At 48.0% G+C, this 14,092-nt stretch overlaps 1 protein-coding gene across 1 annotated transcript in view; it reads left to right on the forward strand.

Annotated features, from left to right (window-relative positions):
- The first annotated feature begins 6 nt into the window (after positions 1-6).
- The window catches only part of SLC37A3 (solute carrier family 37 member 3), a 76,883-nt gene continuing 62,797 nt past the window's right edge, over positions 7-14,092 (forward strand). Inside the window, exons 1-2 of the mRNA XM_029597547.1 lie at positions 7-139; positions 2,489-2,723. Coding sequence (XP_029453407.1) covers positions 2,623-2,723 — 101 coding nt within the window. The 5' untranslated portion in view covers positions 7-139; positions 2,489-2,622. The remainder of the gene's footprint in view (positions 140-2,488; positions 2,724-14,092) is intronic.

Raw genomic sequence — 14,092 nt, forward strand, 5'->3', positions numbered from 1 at the left:
CTCCCAGCGCGCTCTGGGCGCAACCGGAAGCGGCGGTGACATAGCCCGGCTGGGAGCCGCGCGGCTGAGGACGTGTCGGTTCCGGTTCGGCGGCGGCTGCAGCGTCTGGGGTGAGCAGTGGACATGGCGGCTTCTTCGGGTGAGCCGGTCTGAACCCGGTCTGTAGTCCGAGCTCTACCGCTTCTCATCCTTAACCTGTCCCGAACCCCGAGCTCAAACCTCTCCCACACACCATCCTGAATGACCGTCCTCAGGACCCAATTACCCTTACCCCCAACTTCATCTTTCACAGAATCAACAACCCAACCCTCACCGGAACCCTGACCCGCACCCCATCCCTCACCGGAACCCGCACCCCATCCATCACCGGAACCCTGACCCGCACCTCATCCATCACTGGAACCCGCACCCCAACCCTCACCGGAACCCCGACCTGTACCCCAACCCTCACCGGAACCCCGACCCGCACCCCATCCATCACCGGAACCCCGACCCGCACCTCATCCATCACCGGAACCCCGACCCGCACCCCATCCATCACCGGAACCCCGACCCGCACCTCATCCATCACCGGAACCCCGACCTGCACCTCATCCATCACCGGAACCCCGACCCGCACCTCATCCATCACCGGAACCCACACCCCATCCATCACCGGAACCCTGACCCGCACCCCAACCCTCACCGGAACCCCGACCCGCACCTCATCCATCACCGGAACCCTGACCCGCACCCCATCCATCACCGGAACCCACACCCCAACCCTCACCGGAACCCTGACCCGCACCCCATCCATCACCGGAACCCACACCCCAACCCTCACCGGAACCCTGACCCGCACCCCAACCCTCACCGGAACCCTGACCCGCACCTCATCCATCACTGGAACCCGCACCTCATCCATCACTGGAACCCCGACCCGCACCTCATCCATCACTGGAACCCCGACCCGCACCCCATCCATCACTGGAACCCCGACCCGCACCCCAACCCTGACTTGCACCTCATCCCTCACCGGAACACCGACCCGCACCCTTACCCTCACAGGAACCCGACCCTCACCTCATCCATCACCGGAACCCTGACCCGCACCTCATCCATCACCGGAACCCTGACCCGCACCCCATCCATCACCGGAACCCACACCCCATCCATCACCGGAACCCTGACCCGCACCCCAACCCTCACCGGAACCCCAACCCGCACCTCATCCATCACTGGAACCCGCACCTCATCCATCACTGGAACCCCGACCCGCACCTCATCCATCACTGGAACCCCGACCCGCACCCCAACCCTGACTTGCACCTCATCCCTCACCGGAACACCGACCCGCACCCTTACCCTCACAGGAACCCGACCCTCACCTCATCCATCACCGGAATCCCGACCCGCACCTCATCCATCACCGGAATCCCGACCCGCACCCCAACTCTCACTGGAATCCCGGACCCGCACCTCATCCATCACCGGAATCCCGACCCGCACCCCAACTCTCACCGGAATCCCGGACCCGCACCTCATCCATCACCGGAATCCTGACCCGCACCCCAACTCTCACCGGAATCCCGGACCCGCACCTCATCCATCACTGGAATCCCGGACCCGCACCTCATCCATCACCGGAATCCCGACCCTGCACCCCATCCCTCAACGGAACCCTGACCCCCGCATCCCTACTCTTACCGGAACCCCGACCTGCACCTCATCCCTCACTGGAACTCCGACCCTCACCAGAACTCCGACCCACACCCCTGCCTCTCACCGGAACCCTGACCTGCACCCATCTCACCAGTAGCCTGACCCATTCCCCTTCCCTCACCAGAACCTCAACCCACACCCCATCTCTCAGCAGAATCCCAGCCCAACCTTCATCCTTAAGCCTAGGTTGCACCTCTTTCATCATATGAACCCCTTCTCTTACCAAACATTAACTGATACCAACCATCATGGGAACCCTAACCCACTCCTGTCCTAGTTGCCAGAGCCCAAATCCTTTACCCACCCTATTCCTATCCTTCACAAGAGTTGAAACCCTCTCCCACACTTTGTCCTTAGCCCTAACTCATTCCCCAAATCTTTACCTATACCTCATTCTTAATCCTATGTCCAGAACCCCAACCGAAACTAGCACACTATCCCTTACTTGAACTCTTAACCCATACCTTGTTCTTATTCTATCCCTCATCTGAGCTGCAACCCTAACAGGCAGTATTCCAGTAAGGAACTGACCCCTGGTGGAATGCATATTGAGACAGGACATTTGTCACTGCAGAAATTAGGTGTCACAGCGGAGCTGTCAGGCTGAAATCTCTCCACGCTGGACTGTTTCCAGCATTTGGTACTGACCATGCTATATTCAGTGTTCCATTCATTATCACTGCAAGCGACAGAGGGATTAAATGAGCTCTCATGGATATAGTATTGGACTTTGTTGTATCAACGTCCGCTTTTTTCCACATTTTCTAAACTTTTTTTCTCTATTTAGCAAGGAAAAGAATGCGCTAATGCGTTCATCAACTGAGCAAGGAGATGGAAGCAGGGAGAGTCAGCTGAGACCTGAGAGGAAGTCTGGAAGGGGGACCCGAGAATGAGAATAAGCCTTGAGGTGGGCACAGGATTATGGCCATGCCTTCTGATTCCTGGAGGCAGTCTGCAAACAGAACCATTCTGTCCAAGTACTCACATCATCATGTTGCTGTGTTTTTGCTCACTTTTTTCAGGTAAGCTAGTAAAGTTTTGGGAAGAATATTTATATTACAAACCACCAAGACCCTAGGCGGCAAACAAAACTACATTTCCCGGTACGTACCAGGATCAATCCAGACGGTGGGTTATGTCCCTTGTCCAGCAGATGGAGCCGGACAAGGCTTCGAAGGGTGCTGGCATAAGTACGTGTGCACCCTCTGCAGGAGCTCTGTATATCTCTGACTCCAGCAGATGAGAGTAGGGGAACCTGGTGCTTCCCCTCCATGAAGGATCTTTTCTTTCTTTAGTCTATTTTTTTCTCAGGCTGGATCAAGGTTCTAAAAGTTCATTCTTGAGTTGTTCAAAAAAAAAAAAAAAAAGAGAGAGGGAGGAGCGTGGAAAGTTCCTCTCACGGAGCTTGCAGGCAGGGCTGATTTCAGTTCTTATGTCCGGGATGGCATACAGTCCAACAGGATAAACATCCTGCATGAGACTAAAGACAAAATTGAATCTTTATGGGTAGAAATCCCTTGTGTGTCGGGGAAGACTATAGTGATAGGGGTATACTACCGTCCACCTGGTCAAGATGGTGAGACGGACAGTGAAATGCTAAGAGAAATTAGGGAAGCTAACCAAATTGGTAGTGCGGTAATAATGGGAGACTTCAATTACCCCAATATTGACTGGGTAAATGTATCTTCGGGTCACGCTAGAGAGATAATGTTCCTGGATGGAATAAATGATAGCTTTATGGAGCAATTGGTTCAGGAACCGACGAGAGAGGGAGCAATTTTAGATCTAATTCTCAGTGGAGCACAGGACTTGGTGAGAGAGGTAATGGTGGTGGGGCCGCTTGGCAATAGTGATCATAATATGATCAAATTTGATTTAATGACTGGAAAAGGAACAGTGTGCAAATCCAAGGCTCTCGTGCTAAACTTTCAAAAGGGAAACTTTGATAAAATGAGAAAAATTGTTAGAAAAAAACTGAAAGGAGCAGCTACAAAAGTAAAAAATGTCCAAGAGGCGTGGTCATTGTTAAAAAATACCATTCTAGAAGCACAGTCCAGATGTATTCCACACATTAAGAAAGGTGGAAAGAAGGCAAAACGATTACTGGCATGGTTAAAAGGGGAGGTGAAAGAAGCTATTTTAGCCAAAAGATCTTCATTCAAAAATTGGAAGAAGGATCCAACAGAAGAAAATAGGATAAAGCATAAACATTGGCAAGTTAAATGTAAGACATTGATAAGACAGGCTAAGAGAGAATTTGAAAAGAAGTTGGCTGTAGGGGCAAAAACTCACATTAAAAACTTTTTTAAATATATCCGAAGCAGAAAGCCTGTGAGGGAGTCAGTTGGACCGTTAGATGATCGAGGGGTTAAAGGGGCACTTAGAGAAGATAAGGCCATCGCGGAAAGATTAAATGATTTCTTTGCTTCGGTGTTTACTGAAGAGGATGTTGGTTAGGTACCTGTTATGGAGAAGGTTTTCATGGGTAATGATTCAGATGGACTGAATCAAATCACGGTGAACCTAGAAGATGTGGTAGGCCTGATTGACAAACTGAAGAGTAGTAAATCACCCGGACCTGATGGTATACACCCCAGAGTTCTGAAGGAACTAAAAAATGAAATTTCAGACCTATTAGTAAAAATTTGTAACTTATCATTAAAATCATCCATTGTACCTGAAGACTGGAGGATAGCAAATGTAACCCCAATATTTAAAAAGGGCTCCAGGGGCGATCCGGGAAACTACAGACCAGTTAGCCTGACTTCAGTGCCAGGAAAAATAGTGGAAAGTGTTCTAAACATCAAAATCACAGAACATATAGAAAGACATGATTTAATGGAACAAAGTCAGCATGGCTTTACCCAGGGCAAGTCTTGCCTCACAAATCTGCTTCACGTTTTTGAAGGGGTTAATAAACATGTGGATAAAGGTGAACTGGTAGATATAGTATACTTGGATTTTCAGAAGGCGTTTGACAAAGTTCCTCATGAGAGGCTTCTAGGAAAAGTAAAAAGTCATGGGATAGGTGGCGATGTCCTTTCGTGGATTGCAAACTGGTTAAAGACAGGAAACAGAGAGTAGGATTAAATGGGCAATTTCCTCAGTAGAAGGTAGTGGACAGTGGAGTGCCTCAGGGATCTGTATTGGAACCCTTACTTTTCAATATATTTATAAATGATCTGGAAAGAAATACGACGAGTGAGATAATCAAATTTGCAGATGATACAAAATTGTTCAGAGTAGTTAAATCACAAGCAGATTGTGATAAATTGCAGGAAGACCTTGTGCGACTGGAAAATTGGGCATCCAAATGGCAGATGAAATTTAATGTGGATAAGTGCAAGGTGATGCATATAGAGAAAAATAACCCATGCTATAATTACACAATGTTGGGTTCCATATTAGGTGCTACAATCCAAGAAAGAGATCTAGGCGTCATAGTGGATAACACATTGAAATCGTCGGTTCAGTGTGCTGCGGCAGTCAAAAAAGCAAACAGAATGTTGGGAATTATTAGAAAGGGAATGGTGAATAAAACAGAAAATGTCATAATGCCTCTGTATCGCTCCATGGTGAGACCATACCTTGAATACTGTGTACAATTCTGGTCGCCGCATCTCAAAAAAGATATAATTGCGATGGAGAAGGTACAGAGAAGGGCGACCAAAATGATAAGGGGAATGGAACAACTCCCCTATGAGGAAAGACTTAAAGAGGTTAGGACTTTTCAGCTTGGAGAAGAGACGACTGAGGGGGGATATGTTAGAGGTGTTTAAAATCATGAGAGGTCTAGAACGGGTAGATGTGAATCGGTTATTTACTCTTTCGGATAGTAGAAAGACTAGGGGGCACTCCATGAAGTTAGCATGGGGCACATTTAAAACTAATCGGAGAAAGTTCTTTTTTACTCAACGCACAATTAAACTCTGGAATTTGTTGCCAGAGGATGTGGTTAGTGCAGTTAGTATAGCTGTGTTTAAAAAAGGATTGGATAAGTTCTTGGAGGAGAAGTCCATTACCTGCTATTAAGTTCACTTAGAGAATAGCCACTGCCATTAGCAATGGTAACATGGAATAGACTTAGTTTTTGGGTACTTGCCAGGTTCTTATGTGCGTGTCTGGAAGGATTTTGAGTCATGGTGCGTTGACCGTAGTACTGTTCCCATCCGGGCATCTGTGTCAGACATCCTAGGTTTCCTTCAGGCAGGATTAGCTAAGGGCTTATCCTGTAGTTCCTTGAGGGTCCAGGTGGCATCTTTAGGTTGTTTACAAGAGGCCATAGGGAGTGTGGCAATGGTTGCGCATCCTGATGTTTCTCGCTTCCTTAGAGGAGCAAAGCATTTACGCCCGCCGGTGACTTCTCCATGTCCATCCTGGAATTTGAATTTAGTTCTTACGGCCTTATGTGCGCCACCTTTTGAGCCTTTGAAGAGGGCAACACTGAAGGACCTCGCTTTGAAAGTAGTGTTCCTGGTGGTGATTTCTTCTGAGTGTTGGGTCTCAGAACTACAGGCATTGTCTTGCCGGGAACCCTTCTTGAGAATTTTGGATTCAGGGGTTACTTTATGAACGGTTCCATCCTTTCTTCCGAAGGTAGTGTCCTCTCTTTATGTGAATCAGTCGGTGGAACTCCCATCCTTATCAGATCTGGATAGGTCGGATCCACTCTCGAAGGATCTGAGAAAGTTGGATGTTCACAGGACTCTGTTGCGGTATCTGGAACAACAATTTTAGAGTCTCGGATCATCTCTTTGTCCTCTGGAGTGGGCCAAAGTGAGGTAATATGGCGTCTAAGACCACCATAGCCCGATGGTTGAAAGAGGCAATAAATTCCGCATATTTGCTTCGTGGTCGGCCCTTACCAGTGGGGCTTAAGGCGCATTCCACACGTTCCCAGGCGGCTTCCTGGGCAGAGTGTTAACATTTCTCTGCAAGAAATTTGCAGGGTAGCTACATGGAAGTCCTTGCATACTTTTGTGCGGCATTACAGATTGGATGTCTAGGATCCGAGGGGAGGAAATTTCGGAGCAGATGTGTTGAGAACGGACCTCTCCGGATCCCATCCCCGGTAAGTAAAAGCTCTGGTACATCCCAGGAGTCTGGACTGATCCGGTACGTACAGGGAAAAGAAAATTTGTTCTTACCTGATAATTTTCGTTCCTGTAGTACCAAGGATCAGTCCAGAGTCCCGCCCGCTTAGTGCATAAAGATAATGGAGAGTCCGCTACTTCTGCATTTGTTTCTTATGATCTGCAGACCCTTCTGTTTTACCCTTTTTAATGGGTCTGGTTTATAGTTGGGGTCAGTGATCCATATTAAGTTTGTGGTTCCTGTATATAGTTAGTTTGGTTTAGAATTATTCTGCTTTGAAATTGCGTAATACTGGCAGACTGTGGGTGGCACCCTGGTATATATGGCAGAGTCGGTCAAATCTTTCTCTGTCTCCATCTGCTGGAGGGGAGGCAAAACCCAGGAGCCTGGACTGATCCTTGGTACTACAGGAACGAAAATTATCAGGTAAGAAACTAATTTTCTTTTAACCCAGATATTGGTATGCCACAATTTGAACACTGATCCTCTTAATTTATTTCATTTCCATGTTTCCCAATCTTCCTCATGTGAATTTATTGATTTAGTTCAGGCCAATCAGTATTAATCATTGTTTGTCTAAGTTATAGCTATGGATGTCATTGTGTGAACCGTTGTGATCTATAAATGGAACGACAGTATATAAAATGTCTAAACAAAAATAAATAAAATAAAGGATTTTTCTAAATATATTTCCACTACGAATATGGGTGATCTTGAGGGCCTGCAAAGAGCAGATATGGTAGGGCTGGTGAGAGATGTGTGGGTGTGGAGTGATGCAGCTGGCAATGGGTGAAGAGATGCTGTGTGGTAGGGCTGATGAGAACATGGGCTGACAAGGAGTGGATAGTTAGGGTGGTAGGAGTGAACAAGATGATGTAATGGTGACTCCTAGGGATAGATAGGGGGAAGTAGTACTGACAAGTAGTGCAGAAGGGTGTGATATGATTGGCGAGTGGCCTTGTGAGCAGTGCTGGGAGGGGAGCAGTGGGCATGCAGAGGGAGTTTGGAAGGGCTGGTGAGTAGTGCGGTGGGCGTGGTTAAAATGGCTAATGGTATGGGGGCTGTATGGGAGAAATGAAAACAGTGCAAGGGAGTGATGTGGGAGGGCTGACGAGCATTGCAGCAGGGATGTGTTGGAGAGGTGGTGAGCAGTGCAGAGGAATAAAACTTTTTGGAAAAGTCTCTACACCCCTGTAGGAGGAGGAGAATTTAGACCCCTCTAGCGAACACATTAGTTTGCAGTCACAAGGTAGATCACTGTTCCCTTGGAGGAGGATATAGCCCTCAAGGGATTCATAAGATCAAAAGATTGAGTCGAGGCTTTCAGGTTCCACTGAAAGCAGTGGTGTGCAGTAGCTTTGTGACCAGGGCATGCCTGTGTTGGACTCAGCAGTTCCAGGAAAGTTCCATGGAGTTGGCTGGAGCGCAATTCCAGAAGGCAGTCCAACCGGAGCCGGGGCCAGTCTTCTTTGGCAGATGCCTCTTACAGTTGATTTTAGCCACAGCTTGGCGTATGGATTCTATAATGGGAGCTTGCCGGCTGTTATGGTTGAGAAACTGGAAGCTGGATTCAGCGTCCAAGTTGTAACTGGAAAAGCTTCTTCTCTTTGGGGAAGATGTGAGCGAGCTGGTTAAGGAGTTGGCAGTGTCTCCCTCACTCCTTGAAGATAAACCCAGAGGTATGGGGTTCTGGCTAGGAGTTGCTTCCAGGATGTGAGGTGTTATCGGCCAGGAAAGATGTCAGTCTCCCAGCATAGCTGTGCTTTTTTTTTTTTTTTGTTTTTTTAAGACTCAGCACTTTCAAGAGGGGGGGGAGGTAGAGATGGAAGCTCAGGAGATGACGGAGGTGCTCAGAGTTCCCTGTGAAGGTTTAGGGGCCCAGCCTTCAGTTTGTTCGATGGTGGCCATTTCACAAGGTTTATCCAGAGGTGGGTCCTGGATATTGTGAGAGACAGATATGCTTTGGAATTTTCCCACTATATTTCAGATGCCTTTTAGAGGCCCGTTGTACTTCTGTGGAGAAAACAGTCTCAGTGTGCTGCACTCAGGAATAGCTTCAGCAAATAGGAGCTGTCATCCCGATTCCATAGTGTCACGGATGTGAGCCCTTGGGCTGTGGCATGGATGATACAGCCTAGCAGGCAAACCCACTAGGCCTACGCCGACAGTAGGTGGACTCGCTCTTACAGGGACTGGTTCTAGGGCTTCACCTATACCAGCCCGATTCCCCGCATGTTGAGCCTTTGGATTCCAGGGGCCAGTAGAGCTTAGGCGAGAGTCCTGTAAGGAGCGATCGGGCGAAGTTGAGTACCAGGCAGAGTTCAGGGCTGGCAGTGAGCAAATGGTGTCTGGGTCAACATTGGGGCAGGCAACAATCAAAAGGTGTCCAGGTCCAGGCCAAGGTCAGACAGACTCAAAAGTAGTCAAGTCTATAGCAAGGGTCAAAACCAGGAGTCAGGCAGAGACAGACAGACAGACAAGATGAAGACAAGGCACTAGGAACCAAAACACAAGGTGGGCAAGACAAGGCAGAGCGAAGCAGATGTTACGACTGTTGCTGCCCGACGTCTCCACTCCGCCCTCCTTACCTCTTTGGCGACTCCTTCCGCGGTTGATGGACGTCTGGCTGCCGCGGCGTCTACCTGCCATCTTCTCCGGCGTCCCTGGTCCGGCTTGGGCACTGCATCCCGCCATGTTGTTCAGCTGCCATAAGGCGTGCGCGCCGCGCAGCCCTGCTTCTTATTCCTTCTTTGGCGCGAACCTCAGGGGCGTCCCCCTGTGATGACGTCACGCATCCCGGATACAAAAGCCTACTCTGTTTGCTAGCTAATCGAGTTAGCAAAGGACTCCTTACGGATGGGATTCGCTCTCCGTACCTAGCTACTCTGCCTCTCCTTGATTGGGCTTACTCTATCGGGGTACCCGCTCCTCGGGGGCCTCTCTCTTTTCTTTCAGGTCATTGTCTGGAACCGGTACTCGCTCCTCGAGGGCCCATGTTCCTGGACTCGCTGCCTGAGCTTACTTATGCTTGGAAGACACCGCTGCCTACACCATCAGTGAGTTACCATGTATATTCTCTCAGAGCTGTTCCCTGGAACCAGGTTCTCGCTCCTCGAGGGCCTGCCTCTATTCCAGCTTCTGTGTTACCTTCCGGGAGAAACCGCTGTGTGAGTAACTTTACCAGTGAGGCTCTATACCAGAACCCTGTGTATGCTCCACTGTACTGACTCTCTCAGTTTCTCTCCACTACAGCACAGCTAGTGAGGGATCGCTGTTCCAGTGTCCTGAGAGACTATAAGCCCAGCCGGGCTTCATCTCTACTCACTACGGCCACCTCTGGTGGCTTCTCAACTCTGTTTAATAAAAGATAATTCTGTGTTGTGTGTCCTAAAGCTGAGCCTCACGGGACTTCCCCCCGTGGGCATGGTCATCTGCCACAGTGTCCAAGGGTCCACCCAAAAACTTACAAACAATAACAGCAGAGGAGCAAGGAGGCAAGATAAGGCAAGGTGAAGCACAGAGACAGCAAGCAACATACACTGCAAGGCAGGTGAATCTGTTGCTGAAGCAAGGCTTAGAATATGGCTAAGGTTTAAAATCCCAGCCACATGATTTCATCACTGAGCACCAATGTTTCAGTTTCTCGACACAGGGCCTTCAAGAATTGGTGCACTGCGTGAGCCTAGAGAAACCTGAGGTGGTGATGTCTCGGTTGCGTTGGTGGCGTTTAGGGGTAAGTGCAGCTGGTCACGGGCCAAAACATTACACAGAATTGTAATGGGTGACCAAAATGGTAAGGGGAATGGAACAGCTCCCCTACGAGGAAAGACTAAAGAGGTTAGGACTTTTCAGCTTGGAGAAGAGACGGCTGAGGGGGGATATGTTAGAGGTGTTTTAAAATCATGAGAGGTCTAGAACGGGTAGATGTGAATTGGTTATTTACTCTTTCGGATAGTAGAAAGACTAGGGGGCACTCCATGAAGTTAGCATGGGGCACATTTAAAACTAATCGGAGAAAGTTCTTCACTCAACACACAATTAAACTCTGGAATTTGTTGCCAGAGGATGTGGTTAGAGCAGTTAGTATAGCTGTGTTTAAAAAAGGATTGGATAAGTTCTTGGAGGAGAAGTCCATTACCTGCTATTAATTAAGTTCACTTAGAGAATAGCCACTGCTATTACTAGCAACAGTAACATGAAATAGACTTAGTTTTGGGGTACTTGCCAGGTTCCAATGGCCTGGATTGGCCACTGTTGGAAACAGGATGCTGGGCTTGATGGACCCTTGGTCTGACCCAGTATGGCATGTTCTTATGTTCTGAATGGGGACAAGGGATATATTCCATTCACTTAATGGTTTCGGCCTATTCTGGATCTAAAGCAGATCAATAAGGTGCTGAGGATCTCTCGCTTCAGGATGGAGATGAGTTTGGTTATGATAGTGGTGAGACAGAGAGAATTTTTTACTTGAATTTGACATAGGTTTCTGAGATTTGTGGTCCTGGGGAGTCACTTTTAGTTTTGAGTGCTACCATGCAGGCTGACCTGGGCTCTGAGAACCTTCTCCAAGGTGATGATAGTGATGGCGGTAGCTCTTTGCTGAGAAGGAATTTTGGTTCATTCATATCTGAAAAATTGGCTGATTGAGTGACGTCAGCAGCGGAAAGTGGATACATCACAGCCAGGGTGATTTAGTTGTAGATATTGGGCTGTGTGGTGAACTTTGCAAAGAGCAGGGTTCTTCCCACTCAAGTCTTGGAGTACCTGGGATGCTGATTCAATACCACGGAAGATCAGAGATTACTGAAGCTCCAGAGTCAAGTGTGAAGGCTGTTGGCAAGTCAAAAGCCGATAGCACAGGATTATGTTGAAATGCTGAGCTCAATTGCAGCAGGACTAGATTTCGTACCATGGGCAAGAGAACACATGAGACCCTTGCAAATGGCTTTACTATCAAGATGGTCCTCCCACTTGCAGGAATATTCCGCTAGGCTTCTGCTGTCACTTGAGGTCAGATCCGATCTGGCTTGGTGACTGTTTGTGGACAACTTGGAAGTGGGGATGGACCTGGAGACTGCATGGATAACTGTGGCACTCAATGCCAGTGTATTCGGCTGGGAGGTTCACTGTCACTAGTGGGTGGCTCAAGGACCTTGGAATTAGTCTATCAATCAGTTAGAGATGATTGCCATATGAAAGGCTGAATGGAAATTCATGCTTCTTCTTCAAAGTAAGGCAGCTTAAGTTCTCTCGGATAATGGGATGGCAGTGACATATGTAAATCATCATGGAAGTACCAAGAGTCTACAAGTTACTGGAAAGGTGGGTCTGTTGTTAAAGTGGGCAGAAAAGCACGTGAAAGTGCTCTCGATGGCTCACATAGCAGGAATGGAGAATGTTCTGACAGTTATCTTGAGCAGGCACACCCTAGATCCAGAAGGGTGGGAGCTATCTGAGGCAGCTTTTTCCCAGATAATGAACAGATGGGGCGTGCCAGTCATGGACTTGAAGGCTACAGACAGGAATGCCAAGGTAAAGAGATTTTACAGCTGTTGAAAGGAGAATGCAGGAGGCCTAGATGTCTTGATGCAGTTGTGACCATGCCAGGGTCTTCTGTATGTTTTTCCTGTTGTCGCTGGTGAGCCAAGAAATACAGAAAGTAGAAGAACATTTGATGGGCTAGTGATTTTGGGCCACTCGTCCATGGTATGCAGAATTGATGAGCTGGTAAGTCCAGTTAGCTGCTGTGCAGGTCCAGTGATTCTTGAGCCAGCTACTTATTGGCTTACGGCTTGCCCTTTGAAAGGGCTAGATTGAGCAAGAAGAGTTATTCTAGTAGAATGGTGGCTGCTGTTTTAAGAGACCAAAACTCCTCCATGTCGCTATTGTATGTTAGGGTGTGGAGAGTATTAAAAACATGGTGCTGAGAAATGGGTTTCTGCTACTTCAGCTTCAGTGATTTCAATGTTGGCCTTTCTTTAGGATGGCCTGGAGAAAGGCCTGTCCCTAAACTCCAAGGTGCAGGTGGCGGTTATCACTTGTTCTAGAGGTCTCATTAAGGGGAGGCTCCCTGGTGGAGCATCCAGACATTGTGTAGGGGAGTCGAGCAGTTCTGTCCTCCCAGGAGGGAGTTGATTTATCATGAGATCTCAATCTCATCTTAAAAACTTTGTCTGTAATTCCTTTCAAAAGAGCATCAGTGAAGTATGCAATGCTTCATATGGTCTTTTTGGTAGCAATATGCTCGGCCAGACCGAGTTTTGGAATTGCAGGCCCTTTCTCTGGTTTTCAGAAGAGTCCCTGTCTATTTGCACGGTTCCTTCTTTCTTACCTAAGGTAGAGTCACAGTTTTATCTTAATCAGGTGGCTTTCCTCCCCTCCTTCAAGATGGGGATGTGTTCCAAGAACTCTGAGGAACTTCACCGGTTGCATGCTCACAGGGAAGCCGACTAATCCGTTCAGAAAACCAGATGATCTTTTTGTTCTTTTCAGCAGCTTTAAACACTTCAGGGGCTTTAAACACTTCCTTAGCTAGGTGGATTAAAGAAGTGATTGGTTCAGCAAATATTTCTAAGGGGATATCACTGCCCAGGGCCTTTGGATATGTTCGACCAGAGCACAGGCCTTGTCATGGGCAGAGCTCCGGTTGATGTTGCCAATGGAGATTTCCAGAGCAACCACTTAGAACTGTTTGCATTTCTTTTAGAAACATTTACCATCTGGCTGTTCAAGCCAAGGGTGATAAGTTCAGCTCAAATATTTTGAGAGTGGGACTGGCAGTTCCCACCCCGTCTGAGGAATAGTTTCACTACCTTTCTCCTTCCCGCAACTTCTGCGCTTACTGTCACCTGACCCCCATCCTCTCCTTTTTCCTTCACTGCTCCACCTCCCCCCTCCCTGTTATTTGTAATTTCCTCTTCCTCCTTTACAATGTTGATTGTGAACCGGCATGATATGTCCTATGAATGTCGGTATATTTTAAAAGCATTTAAATAAATAAATAAATAAATAAAATCCCATGCATCTGGAGTGGTCTGGCTGAATGAAAACAAAGGAGAAATGTAGTCTTACTAGCCAATTTCCTTTCCTTGAATCCAGACAGACCAGTCCAGGACCCTCCTGGACTGCCAGTTAACACATCATTCTGATTCAGTGCTAGGTTGCCCTGTTTTGTAAGAGTTTTGCAGAAATGAGGAGGTTATGGTCTGGCTCAATTGGCTGTCCTCCCTGTTCTGGAGGTGCTTTCATTTGCATACCTTGGAAGCTCCCTGTTCGTGGGGCTGAAGGAAAATGTTCC

This window comes from Rhinatrema bivittatum, chromosome 4 (genome assembly GCF_901001135.1).
Source record: "Rhinatrema bivittatum chromosome 4, aRhiBiv1.1, whole genome shotgun sequence".
Taxonomy (NCBI): Eukaryota; Metazoa; Chordata; class Amphibia; order Gymnophiona; family Rhinatrematidae; genus Rhinatrema; species Rhinatrema bivittatum.